General features: G+C 42.8%; 1 protein-coding gene across 1 annotated transcript in view; it reads right to left on the bottom strand.

The window, feature by feature from the left end:
- The window catches only part of ITPR2 (inositol 1,4,5-trisphosphate receptor type 2), a 259,728-nt gene that overhangs the window by 7,577 nt on the left and 225,293 nt on the right, over positions 1–26,858 (bottom strand). The window contains exons 53-55 of the mRNA XM_030449603.1: positions 22,671–22,795; positions 20,667–20,832; positions 19,189–19,349 (exon numbers count right to left, since the gene is read on the bottom strand). Of these exons, the coding sequence (XP_030305463.1) occupies positions 19,189–19,349; positions 20,667–20,832; positions 22,671–22,795 (452 nt within the window). The remainder of the gene's footprint in view (positions 1–19,188; positions 19,350–20,666; positions 20,833–22,670; positions 22,796–26,858) is intronic.

The raw sequence follows: 26,858 nt of genomic DNA, 5'->3' as shown, positions 1-26,858 counted from the left end.
CTTCACTCTTCCAGGAGGGAAAGCAGAGACCGCCAACTGCCTTGGAAAGATTTTTGTGGACTGACCCTCCACCACGCTGCAGCGTCCAGGGGAACACCACACAAGTCAGCGTGGATGCCAGACATCCCCAGGCTTGCCTCTCCTGAGCCTCCCGGAGTCACCTGCTTCCCTCCTCCTCCTCGGCACATTTTTATTTCTTGGGAAAAGGCATGAAGAGGAGCGGGTGAAGACAGGGACAGGGCACACAGCACCTCTCCTGCTGCCACATGATGTTTGTGGTGCTGACGGCAGCTCCTCAGCTGGAACCAACCTGAAGCACGTGCCAGCTCATCTTGGCCACCTAAAGCCCCAGAGTTACAGGAGCTCAATGACAGACCCAAATTTTAGTGTGTGCCCAGCTTTTCCTTCCCAGCAATGCTGTGATAATCTCTCCCAGGAAAGAAACCAGCTGTGGCTTAGCTGCAGGCCAAAAAGATCTAGGCATTTTTTGCCAAAATTTGGAGGGTCAAGCAAGGACTTGATTCAAGTTCTAAAAGAAGTTGATGGGTTTGCATGGACCCAGAGACCTCATGAGAATATGCTACTGACTTCTATAGCTTTTCTGAGCAGTAGAGAGACAACAGGTCAAACAGCCAGCCACAGGTCTCTCACTTGGTAGTCCCAAGTGTTGTGCTGAGTGCAAGCAGGACTTTGTTTCTGGGCTCTCAACTACATATACATCTCATCAAATCCAGTCTAGCTGTGTATCTTTGTAATGCAAAGTATCAGAAAGATTAAAAATTTAGTAGGTCAGTAGGAAACACATTCTAGCCTGCCAACCTGCCTTTATGTTAAAAATAGCTACCTAGCTTTCACCAGCAGTTCCATTACAGTGAACACAGTAGGTATATTCCTTTGCTGAACTGCATACTTTTGCTGGTCAGTATTACCCTATTTTTAAATTGCATTACAAACTGCAGAACTTTACGAAAGGGCAGCATAAAAATGAGCTCTGGTGCACAGCCCAATTTCTGAGTCTATACCACAAACAAACAGCTATTGCTCCTGAGGACAAAAGACTTTTGATCACAAACCTGCCAGGATCCAGAAGGCAAATTGGACAAAGCTCCTCTGCTGAAAATTTCAGTGATCTGTAAAGCGTTGACAGGGGCAGGAAGGGGGGACAGACACTCTCTGACTGCTGGGCTATGGGAAAGCTATTTTTACTTCAAGGTAATTGCTCGCCAATTAACTGGAGGTAGTTACACATGTTTGTACAACCCTAAACATTTGTTCTGGGACTTAAATGTTTATGGGCTCAGTCCAGGGTTCACCTTGACCAACTAACACATTAAAACCCTAAAGTGTGGCAGGTGAGCTCCTGCTTGACTGGTGTAGGGGTGGTACTTGGCAGGGTGCTATCTGTCACACCTGAGCTATTATTCTTTGAAATCCAACCATTTTGTCTAGGATAGCATTCACTCAGACATTTTGAACCCTGTCTGGGACCGAGTAGCAATTTGGACAAGGGAGGCAGGCTGCTGGCAGGGAGCAGGGCAAACCTCTGGAAAGAGCTGTCACAGAACTCAATCAACAGCCACCAGGTTAGTGTGAGCTGACACAACTGGAGAACAAAAGAGCTCACAGAGAGTAAGGTATGCAGATGGGACACTTCAATAAAGGGGCTGCGTGGACAGGGAACTAATTGTTAAAATGTACCAAAATCTTCTTTCTAAACAAGTGGGGCTGGAACACATTTATATTGTTACTGTCATTTCATTCGCGCACAGGATACAGCTATTCCCAGCCCACCTACAGATCCCAGTATCTTCCTGCTCCACACTCTCTCTGCAAGCATAACGAGTGCCTTGCAGAATTCATGTTTTGAGCATACATCTGTGTCCAGGGCAGAGAGTCAGCCAGACAGGAAGGCTGCAGGGACAGAAAGGAGCCGCAGCCTCCTCTCCCTCGATTCAGCCTGGGGAGGAGGGGGGAGAGGTGGAGGGGAGGAGAAGGGAAAAGGGCAGATGGGGCAAGGCAAAAGGCTGCCGGCCAAAGAGACTGCACACGAGCAGAGCAGACATCTCGGGTGGTGATCCAGCATGCTCAGTCCCTCTGTCTCCCCCCCAGCTGGCAGGACTCCAGCAGGAATCACAGCTCATGTGGAGTGAACACTTCTCTGCAAGGTACTCTGGGTACACGTAGCCGTGAGGTGCCGGTGGCGAGGGCACATGCCTGAGAATTCTCAGGGCTTAGAGGATTTGCTGCTCGTGTTTTCTGAGAAACCTCAAACCCTTCTGCTCAGAGGGGCACGCTCAGAGCAAAAGTTTGCGTTTGTCTCCCGGAGTTCTGTGTGCAACTTTCTCCTTCCCTTCTGCGGGCCTTCCAGGGGGAGTGTAGAGCTAAGTCCTTCTTTTGGTAAAACATTGCCATTTTCCTGGCATTGCTAGCTCTGTTCAAGCAAGGGTGGAGAAAATACTTAAGAAATTTGCTTAGAGTTTCTACAGTTTGTACAAAGTCTCTCTCGAGCCATCACTGTCCTGTTGGCACAGCCAGTTGGCCTCAGTCGAGCTCTCACGCTGAGCTGAATCCATGCCTCCGGAGTAATTGGCAGAGGGATGTTTCTTTAGGAGGTCCTGGTTTCAGGGGCTAGCAGCGAGATGGATCAGCTGCAACCAGCAGGAAAGACTGGGCAGAGACTTAAAAAATTAGATTACTAGATAACAATGAGAGAAAATAGGTCAAAGAGTAGGACAAGGGGGATGAAGCAGAGGAGCAAAGGCAGCCTAATGCACACTTTCTGCTGGTGAAACTGCCATGGGCTCAGAGTGCCACGGCACCATCACCTGTACCAGACTTTCATTTCTCCAGCAAACTCTAATGCAGTGACTCTCGGCCCTTTCTACCCTGTGACCCCTTGCTGCAACATGAAATCAAGTTGTTTCAGGACTTCCCTCCCTCCTATCTATTCAAAAAGAAAAGCAGCGATGACTCCTCCTGACTCCTCCTAGGTTGTGACCTCCCCAGCTGCACACATCAGAGCAGGAGACTGCTCTCCATGTCTCCCAGCCCACCAATTCCCTGTCTGGCACAGATAGTTCACTGCTTGGTGACTCACTGAGGCGAGTGAGACAGCCATGAGGAGGGTTATTTGTTACCTAAGAACAAGACTGAGGAAAAGAGCATGCTTAAAGCCCTCCAAGCCTCTCAGCTAGATGCCCACTGAAGGGTACAGAGGAGGAGCACGGACATTGCCACGAAGGTTTGCTACCAATGCCACTGTATGCTGAGCCAGGTGGTTCATGCACCCTGCAGTCCCCCTGGCATGCTTGCAAAAGCCTCCATCGACTTAAAAAAGCTTGTAGCCTCTCAAATGCCCACTGGAGTGGTAAATCCCTGCTGCACTGGTGCTGAGGGGGGCACAGAACAGCTTCACCCTCTGCAGCTTGGTTGTGCCCTAGGACCCATGCCTCAGCATGAAGGCAAACAAACCCTCAGCATTGCTGCTCTTGAGCAGGCAGCTGGTGTCCTTTCAGGCAGGAGAACGAACAGGCTGTTCGCTCCTCTTTTTTGAGTCCAGCACCTTGAATAAATACTTTAGCGCTGGGTACAAAGAGATCTATTTACTGAGAAATTATCCTGTATGTCTGAAACGTAAATAAGTCCATCCATTCCCTTCCCTTCCCAGAGCTGTTGCCAGTATAAGCAGGGCATGATCAGTCCAAACGACCTTTCAAAAGCTATTCTTTTTCTGCCTAGGGACAGTCTGTTCCTAAAAGCCAGTAGTTACATAGCTCCTATAGCCACCTTAAAAAGGGATTTTAAAGATTTAAACTATCTTGTGCTTTCGATGACATAGGGCAATAACCACCTTGTGATTTAATCACAGACAATAATAATTTAGTTCAGTGCATGATTCTGCTAATCCACAATTTGATAAACGTTCATCCTAAACTACAAACCCAAATAGCTTTCTGCAAATCCTGTTTGACACTTTAATGTTAAGACTGTATTTGATAAGCAATCTGTGCTGCACATGAATATAGGGAGGGAAATTAGGAATTGTTACACATCTATATGTATCCACAACAGTAATTCAAGGAAAATAAAAATAAATCTTGGCAATTACAGATAAATCTCTACACAACAAGAAAACTCAAGGGTCTGTCTGGGTCTATACTGGATGGATACACTCTACAGGTTCCCTGGCTAGTAGGAAAATATAAAAATCCATTTCCCCTTGAAAGAAGGTTGCAACCATAACACAGACCCACCATATGCTTTAGCAGGTCATTGATGTGTTTACTTTAATTTTAACTTGGCTGAATGTTTTTGAAGGTTGCAACAGAATCTATCACTGCAATCCTGAATAACTCAGAGTACTTCAGGACTGATATAAATGTCTCAGTCACTTATAAATGTCTCAGTCCCTCATAAATGTCTCAGTCCCTCAGTATCAGCATTCCCAGTTGTTATATCCATGCAAAAATCACATCAAGGAATGATAAAAATCCTCAAATTGGGAAATTTTTTTTCTCTGATGTGGAGTGAGCCAGTTGTGATGCATAGCTTATAGAATCATAGAATCATAGAATTAGCTGGGTTGGAAGGGACCTCAGAGATCATCAAGTCCAACCCCTGATCCACTACCACTGCAGTTACCAGACCATGGCACTGAGTGCCACCTCCAGTCTCTTTTTAAATATCTCCAGGGACGGAGAATCCACTGCTTCCCTGGGCAGCCCATTCCAATGCCTGATCACTCTCTCTGTAAAGAAATTCTTTCTAATATCCAACCTAAACTTCCCCTGGCACAACTTAAGACCATGCCCTCTTGTCTTGTTGAAAGTTGTCTGGCAAAAGAGCCCAACCCCCCCCTGGCTACCCCCTCCTTTCAGGGAGTTGTAGAGAGTGATGAGGTCTCCCCTGAGCCTCCTCTTCTCCAGGCTGAACAGCCCCAGCTCCCTCAGCCTCTCCTCACAGGGTCTGTGCTGGAGTCCCTTCACCAGCCCAGTTGCCCTCCTTTGGACCCACTCCAGGACCTCGATATCCTTCCTAAACTGAAGAGCCCAGAACTGGACACAGTACTCCAGGTGTGGCCTCACCAGGGCTGAGTACAGGGGCAGAAAGGACCTGCTTTTCCAAGAATAGACACCCCAAAATTTCTGCTTATCAAACACCCCTAAGTAACTTCGTATACACCTCCAAGGGTTGGAAACGATCAGGAAAATAATTTTTTGCAGTCAAGACCATAAGTTTGAATGTGATCCAATACCACTGTTGTGGGCAAAACCATATGCAAATGTTAAGTACGTGAGGCAAGGGAAGCAATCCTGCTCCAGCCTTGAGCAACTTTACCACAGAAGGAGGAAAGCAGAAACCAAACGAAGCAGAAACCAAATGAAGCAGAAACCAACACACTGAGACTGCACCTTCCAGCTGCCTTCTGGGTGGGAATCTGGGGACCTGCAGGTGCCAGGGGACCGCAGCCGGATGGGGACTGACAAGAGCATGGTGTGACTTCAGCCAGGGCCTCCGCTTGTATCCCACCCCAGGACCATTCTCCTTGCAGTCCTGTTTTCTTTTCCTGTCCTCCCTTCCCTGTAGCACATGTTCATTTCAAAACTGTTGATTTATTCTGTTGTTTCAATGGCTCTCTGCCACCTTATCTCTGTCATAATCCTGAGAACTGATATTCTCCCCCGCAAATCTTCAAGAATCCCAATGCTACCCTCTGAAGCATTGGTGCTTAATATTTGTGCCCTTAAAATAGGTGTAATTATAGATTTGTGCAAAATATGAGTTTATTTTTCTGCATTCCTATGTTTTTATGTTGCTACTGGTTACAGGACATGCTTTAGGAAAAACATTGCAGATTATTAATTTAAAATAATTAAATTATTTCTGATATAATCCCTGGATCTTTTGAATAATGAAACAACATCTGGTATGGAGATTAGAAAATAAATGTTCTTGGCTTAATTTTTTTTTCTTTTGTTAAACAGATGTTGTTGATACAAAACTCAGAACTGTAAATCACAGCCTGCATGTGGACACAGACTGTCACTACTGAGCAGAAATTTACTGTGGTTAGACAGAGATTTGAAACAGCAATAAATCACTGGCTTCCTAACTTTATTCACGTGGGTATGGTTTTAATATTCTGACATTAAGTGCACATGTCCTTAGTAAAAGAACCTTTTAATGGCAGCATGGGAGGCTGTGGTTCAGTTCCAGCTGTCTCAGTGGGGGAAGCAGAGTGTAATGCAATGGTAGCCTCTGTGCAGAGGCACCTGGCACTTCCCTGTCTCTTTCTTCACAGCTCATTGCAGTGATGCTGTCGAGACCAGCACCAAGAGTGGGCCCTCTTCAAGCAGCCCTGGCACAGGAGAGGGGTGGAGCTGCCCATGCAGCCCCACCACGGCCAAACCCAGAGCTCTAACCTCTTTCTCTCTCTCCTTCCCACCCTACCCCTGACATCATTTCAGGAAATTCTGACTGTCTCACACCTATCTGGAGGGTAATGGTATTTCTGCTTCCCGTGTTTAAAAGTGAACAGAATTACAGTGCTTCTCCAGTCCCTTGCCATTCCTCTCAAACTGCTTGCGCTAGCCCCATTGAAGCCCCCCTTCTCCTGCTCATCTTTGAATGCTGATTTTCTTTTGCAAATCATGCTAGCAGGTGCACTACAGATACTGACCTCCAGACAAAAGCCTGTGGCACTAATCCCACTGCAATGTAAATATATCAAACAGCACCATGCCACTGCTGGGGACAGAGATGATGTCTGCTTACCATTCAGCCAGTAAGGACACCACAGATTTTGACCCTTTTTTGTCAATGTAAGTGCTGATTTGATCCAGTGGATCAGGGTCTAATGACACAGTTAAACTCCAAACCATGACCTCTACTTTATATCTTTTGTAGCACAGGTTTCAGGCATACAATTGACAAAATTTATGGGGTTATTTCACATTTAACTTTAATTCTCTGGCCTTGTAGTCTGCCACCTTGTATTTTGCAAGTACTGTCCATTTCCTAGCTTTAGCTTCAATTTGGTGTAACAGAATCTTTGGGAAATACAAAGACTCAGCTGGAGACTCATTTTTCAGAGGCTCAGGACTTGACCTTGTTCTCAGCTTCACACAGGCAGAGCTTTGCTGATTGCAGCACGATTGTTCTGGTTTAGGATACTGCCAGAGTAGAGGCATTTTGAATGTTCCTGCCTTGGGCCTATTTTGACTCTGAGATATTTAGCACTTGGTGTGGTACAAAAGGACAATTTAAAGAACAACTTTTTCTTTTAAAATTCATAAGAATTATTACATATCACCAATGGGCCATACATTTCTTTAAATAACAGTGTGATCATGCATACACTATACACTTGCATAAGTGTATATACTCCAGTATCAGTCAGAGGAGAGGAAAAAAGATGGAGGTTTCTCTTTGATGTGTCTCTTGACACAAAAACACCAAGCAATGACCACCTGTCAGCCTTAAGGGCCTGAACTCTACCAGCCTGCTTTCAGATTGCTTGATTTGTTCAAATGTTTGCTGCCCACAGGTTTTGTACACCCCTCTGCATGGGGAGCACAGCTCCTTGCCCATGCAGACACGATGGCCAAGAAGAGGCCCCTTGGAAGATCTGGCTATGGCTGGAAGAATGGCACATCCCACAAGGTGCCGCCTGCCTACTGGGAAGTATGGAGCACTTTTATTCCCTGTGGGAAATTGGTGGAAACCAGCAAAACCAGGCCCTCAAGGTGAAACATCCATTCGTTCAGGTTTGTATCTACAGTGTGCTACTGAAAGAAGCTGCAAGCACCGATCAATAAAAGAAAAAAAGACCACGGTATTTTGTGAACCTCTATCTGCCTATGCTGCATTTTCATGTAGTGCTCTTGCTCACATTGCTAGGAAGACACTGAAATGGATCTTCTATACTGATCTGCTCTTTCTTTTTCCTTGGTTTTTGTTTTTGTTTTTTTTTTTCAGTATTTAAGTATGGTTTTCTCTGTTCTGTTAAAATATATTTTCTGTTGAGAAAAAGCAGATGATTGGTTTCACAAACCCGGCTGGTTTCACAATTTTCTTTCAGCAGCACCCAGCAAAATGAAAAACACAGACAAAACATTTTAATCACATGTGTACAAAATACACAGGATTCATTAAATATGATTTAAAGTTGCCTGTTTGTTTTGGAGACTCTTTAAAGCTCCTACTACCCCAAACTCACAGAAGTATAATGTGATTCCTGATCTATTGAATTTTGTAGGATGGCTGTAGTGGGTTCCATTATATATAAATTGGATGCAGCCAAATTACAATCTCCGATATATACTTTTATCTCAAAATACCCTATGAGGCAATTGTGTAAAGTACTTTATCAGGGACTGTTTTTGGTAATATTGCAAGATTTCATGATGTAAAAAATACATCAATGTCGTTTAAATTGAACAAAATGGTTCCCCTTTTTTTCCCCTGCAGAGCATTTTTAACCATCTTCTCAACAAATTTGTTCAATAAATACTGTATGAAACAAACATTTTGCACTTTGTCCCACAGATACAATTTGCCAGTCTGATTGATTTCTTTCTCTAAGACTAATCTGATTTCTTTAGGCTATATATCTTCTCTTTTATTAAAGATGATGCAATCTTAGCTTTTTATCATATACACATCCACCACACTAAGAAGAGAGAAGATTTCCCAAACTAGCCTTCCAACCAAATAGGAAAACCTGACACAAATCTTGTAAAGCTGATTCCAGAAGATAAATGGCACAATGAGACCAAAGCTATACAAACTGATAAATGTATCTATGCAGAGTAACATGAGCTGGTGGATTTTTCTTCCCATGACAAATACACAAAAGAAATTACTTCATATCTATAACACCTTGTAAAACAAGGGCATACTAACGTTGCACCCAGCTCCCCCAAATCTTGCTGTTTCTGAACTGTGAGAACTCAGCAGCAAAGCTACATTTTTTGTATCCTTACCCTGGTTTACTTCTTGCAGAATCTCACTGCTCTATTTCAAGTCCAACCAGATTCACTCTTATTTACCTTTTAAATGGTGTTTTTGGTAAGGCAACAATTGCAAACTCATCTCCCCGTTCTTTTAATAATTGCCCTTATGTTTTGGGGCAAACCCATAGTCCTTCTATTCCTCAGGATTTGCAGTTGTCTGCCTTGGCTGCAGAAGCCAGAAGCTTTGTCCCACTGTAATCCAAAGAACAATAATTGTTTTCAAATGTTGCAATAATATTCTCAAATAGCATTGAAGTGTTCTGTGTTTGTTGCTTCTCCCATAGTGCAAAATCAAATTAATTCAGTTTACACGCTTTGGGATCTGCTCATCACATCATTCCTCTGCAGCTGAATTTCTTATCATTACCCATGACCTCAGTTAAGGTCCAGCTTTCATTAGGCAAAGCCATACACAGCCGGTCCCATGAGAGTCTCTGTTGCTGCCAGCATTTTAAGCACAACAGTAGGTGCCTATCCAATGCCTTGGAGAGCCTTTCCACCATTTGAAATCGCATAATAAAGGTCTGCCCACACACAGATCCATCCCAGGCCACATGCTTCTTGAACAAAGGGATAAAAGATGGTTTTTGCAAGCTGCCTGGAAAGCTAACAGCTCTAGTCTCTGGCAGGTCAAGGCAGGAGTGGATTCCAGCAGGGAACCGCAGCCTGTGTCCTGCCAGCAGTGCTGCTCGGCTTGAGGGCACTCCAGCTGGAACACCTCCACTCCATGTTCGTGGGGATCTGCAAGTTTCAAGGAACACAGCCTCATGTCCAGACCCCTCCGTGAGTTTTGAAGGCCAGCAGCAAACAAATAAACAGGAACCTAACTCGGCTCATTTATTTTAATTTGCGAACTGAATAAATTGAAAGTTGGAAGGAGGACGAGGAGGCTGTGACTACACTGTATTATCAAGGCAGAACACATCTTAATAGCAAAAACAGCTTTCAAAGTCTAAATACTGGTCAACAGACAGGTGGCCAAACCTTTCAAATGCAGAGGAAATCAAGTTAAGCTTACAATTGGGCCACAGGGTCCAAAAAGACAAGTGCTGGGCTGTATCAAACCACTGATTTCAGACCTCAGGAGGAAAGAACCCCCAGTCTCAATGAACATACTTTTGGGTAGTTCTGGGCTCCACTGTGTAACCTGCCATTACAATAGAGATTTTTATTCAGAAAGAGAAAATAAGACAGGGATGCACTGATGCTGGGACCTGCCTGTACAGGAGTTAACATGAGGTGCTGAGTATGGAGGCACCAGAGACAAGGAAAGGGCCATTCCCTCCCTTCCTGAGTCAGCTAGGGGGTGAAGGTTATCACCATACCCTCACTACACAGCACATCTGCCTGTCCTGCAGCATCTGTTGTTGTTATCCATCTTTCTCCCACTCTAGCTAATGGCATCACTTCTAAGGAGGCAGGATCAGATCCGTGGTTTCCCATTCCAGCAGCACCAAGATAATTAATATTGGCTAGAAAGAGTGTGTACAAACATAAAGCCACAGAAACCTCAAGCTTTTAAAATGAGGTACCAAATGAAGCTTACCTTTCCCTTTGTTTACCTGTACCTCACACATCACCTAATCCAAGCAGGTCAACTAAATTATTTATGGCAGACCAAAGAGCCCATGTATGGAGGGAGGATGCAGAGCCCTTGAAATATGAAAGGAGATGCTCAGCTCTCTTGAGGAACAGGAGTTTTGTGCAAAGCTTCAATGTCCTCATGTAATGCTAAATTTTCATGCTCTGGGCAATGCACAAATGAGCAGGAAATCAGCTAATTAGGCACGTTACTGTAATTGCTTATTTTATGAAGTGGAGAGGGAGGTGTTCAGCATATCCATAAGATGATGTAGAGGCAAAACTGTACAGAGAAGCAAAAATAGCAAAGGACTACCTACAGAAATGAACATTATTTTTGAAAACAGGAAAAGCAACAGTAGAGAAATAATTCAATAACTACCTAGCAACAGGAAAAACAACAGTGCCTCTATATATTCTGTAAATGTAGAACTGGACTGGATAACACTTGAGTACACGAGGGAAGAGGAACTCACCTCCCCTCACATACCCAAGCAGTGGTTGAACCTGGGTGAAGCACAATTCCAGCTCTATTTTGGTGACTGTGTCACCACTACATAGTTCTGAGATCCTCTGTGAATCTGAGGCAGACCTTGATTCAGAAAAAAAGACTTTCTCTGGGACCTAGTGCACCTAAGCTGAAGCTCTGAACTGCTTCCACGTGGAATGAGAGAGAGAGCTGTGCTTGCTTGCTTTACTATTTTGAGCACAACAAAAAAGAAGAAAAAAAAAGAAAAAAAAAAAAGAAAAAAAGAAAAAAAAAAAAGAGAGAGAAAAAAAGGGAGCAGTAAATCATTTAGGCGTATTTCTTTAATTGCTTATTTTATGAAAACCCAACTGCAGACAAAAACAACGTTGTATTTTCTAGGAAATTAGGCTGTCAGGGAGACTTCAGATCTTATTTAGCACCCGGCTTTTGTGCTCTTGGCACTACTGCCATGGTTAGTAATTACTCATAATGTGACATGCATCCTATCAGTCTTTTAAAAGTAATTAAGAAAAAGTTGCATAGCTTAATGATATGTAAATACATCTTATCCTTTCAAGTTTTGCTTTGATAACATCTGCTAATATTTGGATGAAGGCCAGTTTTAAAAAGTACAATAAATCAGTCCTAACAATGGGAGCAATATTGGCTTCCTAAAAAGTTATAAACTCCATGTCCCACTTCAGCAGAGCATTTGTGTGGAGAAGTCCTGTAAGCATTTTCAAGCCAGTGAGTTGCCAGATCAGAATCTTCATGGTGAACTAAAATTTATGGTAATGAAGAAACCTTAAAAATACATTTTATTTGTAGTGAGACAGTTTAAGAATCACAGCTCACCATCCCTGGCAGATTTAGCTGTAGCAGTTGAAGGGGTCACCTCTATCAGCTGTATACCCTTTATCTGCTGATATTATCCTACCTATAAAGAGGCAGTGGAATCAGTAGTGTGTTCTCTCCTCAATCAGTGCAGTTCAGACTGGCGTGACATCAATGGCCATCAATTTTCACATTAGTACTCCAGGCTGCTCACTGCAGAAGCTCAGGAGCAAACAAACACGTCGCTCATCCTTCCCCCTCTGCTGTTGTGGTTAATTGCAACAGAAGGGTATGGTGGACATCTGGGGAAGAAAACTTCTTAAACTGTCTGGGATGAATCACCAGAGTGCACGTGAAAAACACACCCACAGTGCCTTCCTGACAAGCTAAGTGTCCCTTCTGCAGCATTCATGTTACTTTGGATTCACATTTCTCTGGTTTAGGTCGTTCTCTGTATCCAGACTGTGTTTAGCAATCCCCAGATATAAGACAACTTCATATAGACTAGAGATAAAAATCAGCAGAGAAAATTTTTCCTCCAAAATTAAAAAAATCCAATAACAGAACAGAAAACTTCTGGATGTCAGAACCTTTTATGTTCTCTAAAGAAGTTGTATCTTAAAAGCTGAGGTCAACAGCCCTCTTAAGAACTTACTATTTTACTACATTCTTTGACAAAAATTGTCAGCAGTAAAGAACAGCTTGTTCTTTACAAACCCTGGTCCTCCTCGCCTGCCTGCTGTCAGTGCCTGCTTCCCCTTTCCTTGTGGCACTTTTTCACTGCCTTCACCTCACCTGTCTGTTCCTTTGGACCTGCCTTCTCCAGAGCCAGGGTTCTCCATGGTTTGCTCAGGGATGGCCACTGATTCTGCTGGACATCAGGCTGGAGGGGTGCACCAGGATTTGGCATCAGAAATTAATTCATGCTCATTAACCAACCCTGGGACAAACTCTCACTGCCCTGAGGTGTGAAAGGACAACCAGCCAGGCTCTGGACCCACAGCTGTCAGGCTCTGCTAGGCTCACGCTTTTGCTGTTTTGACAGTCAGCTACTTCTGCTGAGGTTGGTTAAAATGAAAAAAATCCCTTTGCAGGCTACACACGGGTGTGCCAAGGACTGTACACAAGCAACCCTGGCTCCAGGAGGGAGTTTGTCCCCTGTCCCTGCTGCTGTGCTGGTTGGTCTCAGCCACCTAGAGTGACTCTGGCCAGGACCTCGCAGCATCACTGCTGAGATCTGAGCGTGGGGAGCAGCTCACATCACACCTCTGCTCCCAGGGTGGGAGTACAGCAAAAATGCAGAGCAGAGCAGCGAGGCAGGAGAAAAGGATGCCAAGGGAAACGGGCTTGTGCTGGCCAGCACACAGCATGGGCAGAGTGACACTTATTGTGAGGCTTCTCAGTCGCTCATTTGGCTTTATTCCCAGTGCTGCTTTTGCATTTAATACCCACTTCTGGGTATCTAATAGAAGAAGAAGGCATAAACACGGGGAGCTAAGAAGAAGAGAGACAACAGCACCAGTTCAAGAGAGTGCTAAATTCAGATCAATTTTCAAACTCCAGTATTTCAAAAACCCAAACAAACAACAAAGCAACTAGAATGTTTCAAAATGGGGAATGCATTTTTCCTTATTACATGGCTCTGGCCATAATATTTGATAAATATTTCTTTCAGTTAATAATTTAAAACAAAAAAGATGAGTAAAAGCTGGAATATTCAAAATATTTAAATCAAAGACATTAAAATATTTTCTCACATTACCAATGACCATTCATTGCTGTGATACCAGAGTGCTTTTAAAAGAACTGAGTAAGAAAGTCACTGTTCAGAATTTCAGGGTGGTGTTGTTCTATCTGTCTCTTCTACTTGGTCCTTGTAAGGTTGTTGGGAATTTTGCTTTTGATTTCAGTGGAGGTGTTGGGATCCTGAGTAGCCTGAAGAGAGATTATGATGAGGAATTTGCCTTTCAGCCGGGATAAATTTACAGATGAAAGAAGATGTAAAGGAATACTTTTAAGATACTATCATTGTATAAGCAGCTTATGGTCCCAGTGATTGCAACGGCAGGAGAACAGAACCTTTGATTTTCCACCAAAGATTGCCTTGTTTTAGGGAGATGGTCTAACACATGGCAGTATCCCTTACTCTCATGAACACAGGCTGGTTTTAGAGCAGTGTTCAGCTGATTGAGGAGTTACATAATTGCACCAATTACATCCAATTACATAATTAGAGTAAATAAGTAATAATATAATTAGGTGCTGCAATTATGTAGTTATGACAGGTAGTGCTAATGCTGATAAAATCCATTATGAAACTTGCTAAGAACTGTGGCCAGAGCACAGGAGAACATAACTTTTAGGGCTTCATTTGCTAAAGTCTGTCATTCTTCCAATAGATAAATAATTAATTTAATTACTATGCCAATAGCCTTTTATTTTTGCAAATGAATGGAAGCACAAACCAGAGGCTAATTCATATCTCTCTGTTCTGGTTCAAAAAATTCAGTAGCTTATCTACATTTTGTTCTACTGACTATTTGCAGCTACCAATGTTTGGGTGAAATCTGTGCATGCAAACTGCACCTCTGAAAAGAGAAGTATAAAAATTTGGCATAAACCTTCACTATTCCAATTATCATATTAAACTGTCTCATCTGAAACAGAGACACAAGAAACATTCAAAGTTGTTGCACCTATGTAATACAAGTTACGTGCATCCCTGTGTTTGCTAGGGATGGTATTTCTGGTCAGTTGGGTCAGATAAGAGATTTTTTTCCTGCAGGAATGAAAATTCAAATAGGGATCCATTCATGCAGGTTCTCAGTGCAAATGCAAGGCATGTAGCCAGCTTTTCAAAGTTCCTGTCTTTTTGGATATTGTGTAATACCTGCCTGATTTCATAAAAGAGTCCTGGATAACGAACAAATAATAAAACTTATTGACATGATTTAATATTCACTAATATTTCACCTGATAACTGATATAAGATAGTGTGCAAGAAGAATGGGCATCCTGGAAGACTTGGAATGCTTTATTCCCACCAACATCTCCATAAAGTAACTGTCTGAAAAGCTTGAGGTGTATAAACCGTGCCTTGTTTTACAATACAATTTATGCTTGATGCTTTTTCTAGAAAGAAGAGGAAGAAAAAAAAAAAAGGAAAAATAATACTGTCCTTTATGAAAGCTGGAGAGCAACTGATTACTTCTGTCACTGCTCAGAGCAATATGCTAAGTAAGCACTGAAGCAAACACAGAGCTACTGGGAAAAACAAAATCACAGGGAACAATAGGAGCTTGCAGCCCATGTCCACAGTCCAGAGGAAGAAAGTGAGGTCTGCCCAAGGTCTTTTGAGGCCAGAGACATGCAGATAATGGGAATGCCTTGAAACAACTCACCCCCTGGAACAGAAACACAAGTGAACTTGGAGACCAGCAAAAATCTTGCCTTTGAGTGAAGTATGTGAATAACATAACCTGCAAGTTTCTTTCCCTTTCTTCAAGTGGAAAACTGGGGAAGTGAAGTTAGACACGCAAGTGACTCCCATCCGCCTGGCACCCAGCTCCCAAATAATATTCCAAAACGAGAACACAGTAATATTCCTGGTTTTTCCAGCTGTGCTATCAGCAAGCCTTCAAACCACATGCTTCACTGTTTGCTGGACAAACGATATACATAAAAGACTGAGAGTCATATTACAGACAGTCATATTCTTGCATCCTGATGGGTCTGGGCAATGGAGAAAAGAGAGCATCGGAAATTGTAGACGTTTTCCCTGGCACCTAGTTAAAGCTGATAAGCACTCTGATGTTACTTTTGGCAATACTTTGCAAGATATTAGTAGACAAGTACAAATAATAACTGGTTCCTAACTACAATTGTAGGGGTAGTGAATGATGATACTTGGAGCTAAACTCTAGTATCTATTAAAAAAGTTACTGCAGAATACTCCAAAAATCTGACCTAAATGTATTTAACGATGGATCTGAGCCTTGAAGATTGGATTTGGGTAGAAATTCTCTCTAAGTAATCTGTCTGTGAAAACACTGAATTTGAGTTTGATCCATTAAAGCCACAGAAGCAGAGATAAAAGGCATACCTAATAATAATAAAAAACTAGTAGAGCTAAGAGAGCTTTTCCAGGAGTATGTTTCATGCTTTTTCAGCCATAGTCTGTATTACCTGAAATATAAAATCTCATTCCACCTCGTCTCCTTCAAAGGGGTCCTGAGACTGCCCTGTTGTTCCAGCCACCTTGTTTTAAAAATATTTGTCACATTGCCATCCACCCCCAGTGAGCATCATTCAGCAATGAGTCAGTTCCACTGGCAACCCCCACTTCCCTTGTGAAAGTCTGCCTCTCTTGTGCCATACCCTAATCACAACTTGGGGCTCTTACCAGGGACTAGGTCACCTTTACCAGCACCACAAGAAAGGTCACTCAGCTTTCATTCTGTCACAAAGTCTGAATCAGCTTCTTTCTTTGTCTTCAGGACAAAACTCATACCTCAGGCTTATTTTCTGCATGGAGTATGGTACATCTCACATGCTACACTCATTACTATCACAGTGTGTTTGAAACACATAAACATGTATGGAATATCAGCTCGTACAGCTGACACCTGCAAAGCCACCTCTGAGTGTCTTCCTCTGACTCTTCTTTTGGTCATAAGTAAAGCTGTATCTCTAAATCTCCTTCCAGTTGATTGTCATACTTCCAGAATCCTTCACTTTTCCTGTCAGATTATTTTCTATTTTCTTTCATTTCTTAATATTCCTTGTTCCATGTGGTATACCTAATCTCCCTGACAGCAAGAGAAAGATTCCTTTTTTCTTCACTTAAGCAGTTCCAGTTGCTTCTGCTATGCAGCACCAGTATTTCTGCCACACACCTTCCCTAGATTTTGTTCTGGGGAACATAAAACTACACAAAGATACAATTACCAATCCCACATCAGCCACTTGTTCAACTGTTCAAATGTTTGTTGGTTTGTTTTTTTTTTCCCTCCAATTCCCCATTCCCTCTTCCATTCCATATAAGATTTACACTTATAGGTCCATATGTACCTCTCCTGTCATCCAGAACAACCATTAACTTTACATATACCCAAGGAAAAAAATAAGCCTTCCTTCAGAGGTTTTAATTATCCCAAAATCTGGATTACCACTATCCACTTAAACCACAAATGTTGTGCCACGGAGAAACAGGGGCTTTGAGAAATCAGTTCAGTGCTTGAGGTCACAAGTGTTTTGGCACTTTTCTGCTAACATTTTAGATATTCAAACAGGAGTTCCTACCATTAATGCAAGCATAAAATACATTAGTGAATTACATCAGAAAAGTCAAACCACTGCTGCCACAGGATGAATACACTTACTGTGAATATTAATGCAGCCTTTAGAATGAAAGATTAATACATAACATACGTACTCGTGAAGTTTAAAATCATGCAAACATTGCAGGGAAAGGAAAAGGAGGAGGGAAGGAATCAACAAATGAGATGAGCCCTAGTGTGTGGAAATGTTACTGATTCCATGAATTCAAGTGCATTTCTGAGGTAAACTAAAATATTTTCATGTGTAAGAGGACAACTTGACACTACCAATAATTTCATGTAATGGAACAGAAGGTACAAATACTTGTCTTAATTTTTCTACCTCACCCACCATACTGCAGAAGAGTAGATCCCTTACTGCCTAACAGTATAAACACCTTAAGATGGGCAACGAGACTGGAGGATCAAAATTTCCATGGACATAATCTGTTCCTCTGTACCTGTGCACCAAATTCCCATCACCTGCCACGTGACCTTCCCATGCAGTGATAGTAGCACTTAGAAAAGCTCCATTTCACTGCAGCATTCAAGCATGCCTTTCTGCCTAAACACAAGCCATTCCACCAACGCGAGTTCCCCAAGGTAAACTCTGCCTAAGCCTGCACTGTGGGTGGGAGTCGTCTCCTCTAACACTAGCCAGCTCCCAATTAGGCATCTTGTCTAAACTAATCATTTAGGCTCTCAGTGGAGTGAGAAAAGCAATACCAGAGTCACCTCAGCTACCCTAGACACCTGTCTTAAGGCAGGATAAATAACCAGCTTTCAGCTATGATAAGGCAGGGAGCTGAGATCGATTTAAACCCGGTGCCTGACTTGAAGACTGCTGAAGTTAAAGAAGACTCTTCCCCTCGGCCAAAGTCAGGCCCAAAAGGGCACCCAGGACTTCACTAGTGAGGTTGGGTTGTATATGTAATCAAAAGTTTGATGAAGGATCAGGCATTGGATTGGGCTGCCCAGGGAGGTGGTGGATTCTCTGTCCCTAGAGGTTTTAAAGAACAGACTGGATGTGGCAATCAGTGCCATGGTCTGGTAACCACAGTGGTAGTGGATTAAGGGTTGGACTTGATGATCTCAGCGGTCCTTCCCAACCCAGATGATTCTGTGATTCTGGATAATTTAGCGGATACTCACAGTAATAAATGTGGCTCCAGAAATGCATAAACAGCAAAGCCTGATGCACATTTGGTTACAGGATTCAGACATATGGCAGCTCTGCAGCCACAGACGGTGGCATAGGCCTTAAGTAGAGCAATATCTGCCAGGAAGTCCATGGGAAGAAAATGCTGCACCAGAATATCTCAACAGGAAGGAAGAATTCCTCAAAAATGAAGCCCCAGGCCAGACAGCCTTGATAATCTACCCTCCCTCTCTTTGGTAGCAGGCTGGAAATGAAATGTAATCAAACCTCTCTCTGCCCCAGTGTCCTCAAATTCCTCTCTCTGAATCCAAGTTATACTCTCAGTGCTTTAGGAGGGAGTTTCTGTAGCTCTTCAAATCCCTGCAGCAGCTCTTCTTGGTCTTTTCAATAGCTTGTTCAGAGCAGTCACAGGAGAAAAGCACTAGCCCTCAACACTGACCCTGTGTTTCACTGTTCAGCAGGAGACGTTATTTTTCTGGACAGGAGCCCAGAGATACTGGACAAAGCCTGAGCAGCAGCAGATGTTATGATGCATGCTCCTCTGCCCCTGGTTTGGCTAATGAGGCAGCAGAATCCACAGAGCATGAGAGCACGAACGCCAAACCAGAGACTGTGGCCTGTGCCTTCATCTTTTTCATTACGTTTAAGACTGGGTTTTGCTGCAGACTGCCAAAGACACATTAAAAGATCTTTAAAAACACAGATCGATGTCTCCTATTGTTCAGAGAGAAGGGGGAAAAAAAAAGATAATCTCTGCCCTAGCTGCAAGGAGCATCTCTCAGTTTTATAAAGTATGTGCCCAAATTGACTTACCACAATCATTTGTGCCACATAGCTCTCCGGGCCAGTGTATTCAGTTGGATCCTTAACTTTGACAAGAACTATAAAGTACAAATAATGCCACATGTTGTGTTCTGATTTTATATGCTCCTCAAAAGAAACAGTCTTGTTATCAAATTTGTCTCTCTCCAGTCCTGCAGAAAGACATGAAAATAATGGAAAAAAATAAATTTACACATAAAACCATGCAAATCCATTAATATGTTAGAGAAAGGAACATAATTTAAAGGATCATAAATTTGAAAGATCTTAATTTAAAAGCTATAACTGCATACAGTAACTGCCAGGCAAGAATGCCAGACCAGACAGCATTCCTGACAGAAATCTTCCGGTGCTTGCAGAGTTTATTCTCTTTTGTGATATTTCCTCTTAATAACAATAACAATATAATAAATATGCTGGTTTTACAGTGCCTTCTATGCTGAGGGCTATAAAGTGCTTTACAAGTGTTGGCTCTGAGTCTTTCTAAATGTATACTGGTGAGCACACAGCGTGTAATCTAGGTCCTGATCTTGCAAAGATTTATGCACACATTTAGCATCAAGCATGTGAACAGTCCCACTTCAGCAGCAGTGGGATTGTTTGTGCACTTAAACCTAGCAGCAAGGGTGAGTCTCTGCAGCTTTGGTCACATAGAGTTTTTACAGAGCTGTAGTCATAACAATTTTTTTTTATTATTATTCCTGTAACGGGTGAAATCTCTGAAGAAGAATACCACAGTGAGGAAGGACAGGATTCACAAATGTGCATCACTGTTACAGCTTTCCACCCTGGATCTCTTGTGGAGCCTTCCACAGACACTAAAGCTGTTGTGCTTTGCACAGCGTTCATCCCTGTCAGTACAGCCATGGAAACAACACCCAGCCTACAAAAAAGAAGGTATTACTAACATCCCCTGGAGGATTCAATGTCTGCTCCTCTTTGTGAGTGCACCTCAATTGCATGTTATCTGTAGTTTTTTGGGGGACAATTTTAATTTAATTCTTTTTCTCCCTATTTCTTATCACCTTGTGAAACAAGCAGATTTTGCTGTTGTTACCCTTCTGGAATGCAGTGTGCTGTGAAATAGCAAGCTGTACTTTCATCTGCATCAAGCTCTGTGAAACAGTCAGCAGCTGCACCATCTCCATTAGTAGTGATAATGTGCGTGTGAGACATGGCTCCTCTCCCTCAGATCCTGGGTGGAGACTGCAAAGTCACCTCTTAGCAAAGCTATCTTTTAAGTCATAAACCAAATTTTTTTCCTACTGAGAGTATTATATATAACATATATATTATGCATATTATATATATATATATACATATATATATATATATATTTGGAACCAAACTGACATTTTTACAGACTTTCCTTGTAGAAGACAATCACACCTTAGGTTCATGCATTTTTATTGAGTAGTTCTTTTTACTCCTTTATTCATCAAACGTCTCAATAGCTCAGTAACACCTACCACAGATGAAACAGGTTGTTTTCAGTATTTCCTCCTTTTTCTGCTTTTCACTCCTGAGATCAGCAAATGTATCAATGATGACTCCAAAGATTAGGTTTAAAACAATAATTATGACAATGAAGTAAAACAGAAGATCATAAACAACTCGTGCAGCAAACAAGGGCTCCTGAAAAAAACCAGTAAGGTTGCAATAAGATACAAAAATAGAACACCTCTGAAATATTAAACATTTTTACATTAGCTCAAGCAAAGCTACCCATCTTTCTTTTCACATGCCAAACGCTGCTAGCCTTTCTCACATAAATAGAGAGCAACTACCTATGTGACTAAGCAAAGAAGTTTTGGCACCATGTGCTCTTATGGCTTTGGGACTCCTGTTGTTTCACACAGCATGAAGAAGACACTGGCATGTGTACTGGCTGCAGTGTAGATGCATTAGTGTAGTGCTCAAGTGAAGATAATTATCTTGCCACTACAGAAACAGGGAGATGCAGTTTCTAGTACTCACTGAGAGCTATGACAGCTCGTCCTAGTACCACCAGGACGTGCTTACAATAGAATACTCCAGAGCAATGCCAAGTTTGCACACCCAACCACTGGAAACCAGGGGAGGGGGGCATGCTCGTGCAATGCCAAGGTCAGGGTATTATACTCTGCACCCAAGATAGGTTGGATATTAGAAAGAACTTCTTTATGGAGAGGGTGATCAGGCATTGGAATGGGCTGCCCAGGGAAGTAGTGGATTCTCCGTCCCTGGAGATATTTAAAAAGAGACTGGATGTGGCACTTAGTGCCATGGTCTAGTAACTGCAATGGTAGTGGATCAAGGGTTGGACTTGATGATCTCTGAGGTCCCTTCCAACCCAGTCGATTCTATGATTCTATGATTCAAGCAGGGCACATCCATGGTTTTAGTGCTGTGCTAATGCAGTCATACGGCTGTGTAAGACAGCTCGGAGCGAGCAGGCCAAGCTCCTGTCTTTCAGGAGCACAACACACATACATAAAAACACACGTGAAGTGCTCACATTCCCCATTTCATCCCACTCTTTTATTATTTGCATCACAACTACTTTCCTTCTTGCAAAGGACGGACTGGACTCCCATTGACACTTCTAAAAATAGAAAAGTTGTTTTGTGGCAAACACAGGACAACACTCGGTGTGAGGAGGAGGAACATAAAACCCCAGCCTTTTCCTTCACCACAACACAGGATTGGAAATTACTGTTTTCCACATCCATTGGGATAATAGTGCTACTTTGTGAAGTGCTTTAATGTAGTTATCACTAAATAACTGCTAAGTAGCAAGGGTAATTTTCAAAGCCTGTACGTGTTTACAGACTTCATGGGAGTGGACTATGGTTCCTGTAGAACCTCTCAGCTATGAGATAGGTCTTAGATTCCTACTATCAGCACAAAGAGAAATTCCATCCAGACCATCCATCCGTCTTTTTGACCTTATATAAAAATGCATAAAATCACCCCAATATTAATAGTAGTCCTTAAATGATTTGAATTTTTGAGGAAATTTCTGGAACCATATACTATGATAGATGAAATTTTCTTCTGACTTCAATGCTAGTTGAGTACAAGTAAATAATAGGACCTATTGGAGGGCAGATGCTGTGCTGAATTTCATCTGGTCTTTACACACACTCATCAATCAAGCTCTTTCAAAGGTTGCTTTCATAATTCCTAGGGTAACAGAAAAGTGATCCAATCCAGCAATGCTTCTTAGCAGTGCTTGGAATGTTGCAATATGCTCCAGTTTTTCAGAAGGGGTAAAGTACTACCTAGAGTTCCTTTCTTCAAGTATCACCACCACACCAAGCTCAGCTCTTCCCATTAAATATTCCATCTGGGATGTAAAAATTATATGGATAAATCAACTGTGTGACATTAGAGCAGATTACATACAAATACTGTCTATAACCTCTAAAAACTGCCTTTGGCATTCATGAAATGCACAGGGAGTAATGTGTTTCCTCAGCCAAAGCACTCACATCTTTGGAAGGCTTTCTGAGCACGTCTCCCACACCACCTCCATTTCGCAGGCCTTGGTTTAATACGGTCACAATGCACATGAGCAGGGTGTCACAAGTCCTTTCTATTCCATCCTCCTCTTCACCTGAAAATAGGAGAGCAGCAGCTTTAGGAACCACAGCATCAAATGATCACTCATCAAACAAAGCCACAATTCTGTGCTAGAGAAAGCAACTGCAATACACATCTGCCTTTCATATTCTTCGGCTGGAATTTCACTGATCATCCCTATCCATTTGCACATCACTGCTGGTGACATAGTTAGGCACATCAGGCATACTTAGCTTGAAGAGAGACAGAGAAAACGCCAAGCATTTCTCTCACCAGTAACTCTGTTAATGACCCAGAGCTGCCATCTCTGTTAAGGAGAGTACCCCTGTTCCTTGCAAGTACTCCCTCTGGTTTCAGAATAACTGCTTTCTCACTGGGCCTCCTAAGTGCACAGCTGACATACACAGGAGAAGAAACATAAACACAGAATTAGAAGCACATTGGTAAAAGGATTGTCTTCCTGTGAAATCATTCCTCTACCTACTCATATACAAGCCAAGTCATGTCAGTGTTTCAAATCATTAAGGAGGGGCTGGATTTTATACGGATAAATCTGTCCATGGTCTTTCCACTAGCACATGTACCCAGGCACGGGTCTGATATACATTAAATGAAAGACTCTCCCTGACCTCAGCTTGAAAACTTGGATTCTATTCTTATCTCTGCTGCAGAACTGCTGTGTGGTTTTGGCCGAGCCACAGAGGGTACTATTGTGCAGGAGATATTTGAATGTGCAGAGGAGCTGGGCTGGAACACCAGCCCCTGGGGGGACCTCGTTCTCCCCATCCAGAATTCCTCCCACCACGCACTCACCCCCACACTGTGGCTGCATCAACAGCCTCCTTTTGAAGAGCCCTGCTTGAGCTGTTCCCTGTGTCCTGCTGTCTGCAGGGTCAGGCCTCTCACTGCCATTTCTCCTGCCTTTCTTTCTCTTTAGGGGTGCGTTTGCTTGAGTGGTGGAGGCAGCGAGATTCTCACTTGGTTTGCTTTGTGCATTTATTGTAACATAGCTTAATAAACAACAACGTCCTGCTGTGATAGTTAACTGAAATAGCACACTTAGCAGCCCCAAACCACCACATCTGGGGCACTGAGACAGACTTGGATAAATTGAATTGACTGAAGGCACTCACGTTACAGACAAGCAATTTGGATTTAAAACGTGGGTTCCTAAATTGTGGTGTGTGCATCATGATTGGCATTTGCAGAACAGAGCTGGTATCTGCTGCCTTTGCCACCACTGCTTTTTGCTAAGCAAGCAAATTAAATGAGAAAGAACTCCTGATTTAAGGGACTCTGAGTAAAAAGAGAAGCAAAAGCAGACATCAGGATAAACTTCCCTGTTACACTATACAGTCACTACAGACACTACTACCATTAGTAAGTCCAGATTTTTTTAAAAATCTTTAAATATTGATACTGAAATGGCTGAATATAATAAAATATTTTTTTCTCTGTCACATCTGGAAATCTTTTACTAGTGCCATGACCTTAGTCATACCAATTAATCTCCTCTGCTTTTGTACCCTGCCTCAATTTCCTCATCTAAATATTACTCCATCAATTTTTTTGGAGCTAATACCTGTGCCTGAGAAGACGACCATCCACAAGATAAATTGAAAACCTTTATACAAGTCACAGTTTCTCTTTCTTTTAATTAACTAAAGAACAAGATTGTCATTCTTAACAAGACCAGGGCCAGGTGCTGGAAACAGCAGATTCTAGTGAATTCTAGGATCCTAGGGAACAGCTAGAGGATAACCAGGGCTGCAAACTGGAAGCTGCAACACACCCAAGAGAGTTTTCTGCTAGAAAGCCTAACTCACAACACTCCACGTCCACCAAGATGCAAATTCAGAGCAAGACCAGATGCAAGATACCACTCATCATATTAAAACACAGAAAATCAACATCCCACGCTGCACCCAAAAGAGCAAGCTCAGGTTGCTCTTTGCCAGTGAATCAGACAGCATTCTGAAGCTGCCTGAACCTCCAATGCAGTAATGTATGCTGTGGGCAGTGTACAGACATCTGCATGTCTGCTCTCACTCCCAGATGTGGAACAACAAGAGCTACCTTCAGCCTGGGAGCTGGATAACCCCATGGGCACATGTTCTGCCCCAGCTGGTCTGCCCTAAGCAGTGCCTGTACTACAAAAAGGAGTGGCTCTGCAGAGTGGAATATTTCTAAGGATCCAATGTCAATGGTAACTGAGATTCAGAGGGCTTTACTGACAACCAGCTTTAGCCTGGTGAGTAGCCCATTGGTGGTCAGACAGCATTAGACAGGCTGTCTTCTGACTAAGTTGAATTCAAAGGTAATGCAGGTTAAGCACTAAGTCCTCCCCACAATACTAATCACGGGGTAATAAGTGAGATGATAGGAAGATTTACTTCAAAAGTCCTCATCTGATGGCCCCCAGCTACCTGGCTTCTGGATCTGATCTCCAAACACAAGCACAGAGAGAGGAGAAACAAGAGTATCCATGTGGATCTGGCTGAACCTACAGAGAGTGATCCCTGACAAAGGAATGGAATGAGTCTTTGAAAATGTCCTCTTTCACAAACAGATAGCTGTGCACAGCTATTTATGGGCTACAGAGCACAAAAAGCCACATAATGTAGGATGAGACCTTCCTCTAAGTGAGAAAGCACTTCACCAGACAAAGACTGACGTGATATGGAAATACCTTTGGAGTGAAGAGTGGGAGACTCCAAGGGAGATGAGACAAAATATTTTCATGCTGACAGCTCAGTGCAACAGTGAGGAAGCAGTCAGGCTGCAGACAGGGAACACTCTCTAGAAGCCTGGCTCTCAGGTTAGGTCCCTCTCCAGCATGAGCAATGACTGAGCACACAAACAGTGAAATTCAAGGTAGAAATACAGACTCACTAGTTCATCGGTGATCTGATCCAAAAAGCAACATATTTATGTCTTCATTCTGGACATGAGATGCCATTGAGAACATTTTCTGCTTTCTACAGACAGCTGTGGACTTCTTGATGCTGCTACGGTGTAAATCTCACCAAGCCTTAGGCTGAACTGCCTTTGCATTCCGCCATGCTCATGCTTTCACCAGAAGAGTGATTTGTCCCAGAAGACTGAAGGCAGAGCACTATTTTTGGATAGGTAATTCACCAGCTAGGATGAGCAAAACTGTTCTTGCTGAATGCAATTTTTTTAATGTTACTGGATTAATAAACCTCCTCCAAGATTAAGTGACAGGGCAATTAGATGTTTTGTATGCCCCCTTTTACTTACTGTTTAACTTAAAGGAGCAGTATCCAAACAACAAGTAATGTGAGATTTCTATCCTTTAAAGAGCTTGGTAAAAGCCACATCTGTTCTGACTGATTGATTACTTTTTGAATGGCACAGCTTTGCCAATAGCTCTTTCACTGTTTTCCCTATCCAGTGAGACAGCTTCCTATGTTGTTTACGAGGCCTGTTTACACACCAGCTGGGCACAAAAAGCCTACTTTTATAGCCCTCTCCCTGGCACCCTTGATCCTTCAAACTCAATAATCAGTAATGGAAGAATAAAGCATGTGAAACAGTGCTATACTGGAACACAGGATAGGAAGGGACCCGTTCTGTTCTCAGTTTCAGCCCCCAGCAGCCACAAGCGACTGTGGCAGTAAATATTTTAAGCCTCTAGATCATCCAGTGTGCACACAGCCACACTGCAAAGGCCACAATACACTAAACAAACAGCTCCACTGAAAGGCAAACCACCACAATGGGATTCTGCCACGAGAAGAGAGTGGGACAGATGGAGTAGCACCACCATCAAAGGTGCCAGTCTAGCAGTTTATTTGGCCAAAAAAATTTCCAAGTGATCCTATAGCCTCAAACTACAGAGGAGGGCAAAGGACTCTGTTGACTTGATCTAGGAAGAATTCCTCTTTCCTGACCCTGTACCTGGTAACTGGTCTCTGGTAACTGTCCCAGCAGGACACACTGGTCAGATCTTTTATTTTAACTGAGCCTATTAGAAGTGGACAAGGTCTTTCTGAACTATAGATCAGGTTTATAATGCAGGTATCAAAGTAAAACCAGGAGGACTTATCTGCTGAATCAGAGCAATTGATTTCACC

Source organism: Calypte anna, chromosome 1 (assembly GCF_003957555.1).
Source record: "Calypte anna isolate BGI_N300 chromosome 1, bCalAnn1_v1.p, whole genome shotgun sequence".
In the NCBI taxonomy this organism is placed as follows: domain Eukaryota; kingdom Metazoa; phylum Chordata; class Aves; order Apodiformes; family Trochilidae; genus Calypte; species Calypte anna.
This window is presented reverse-complemented; position numbering and strand designations above follow the sequence as displayed.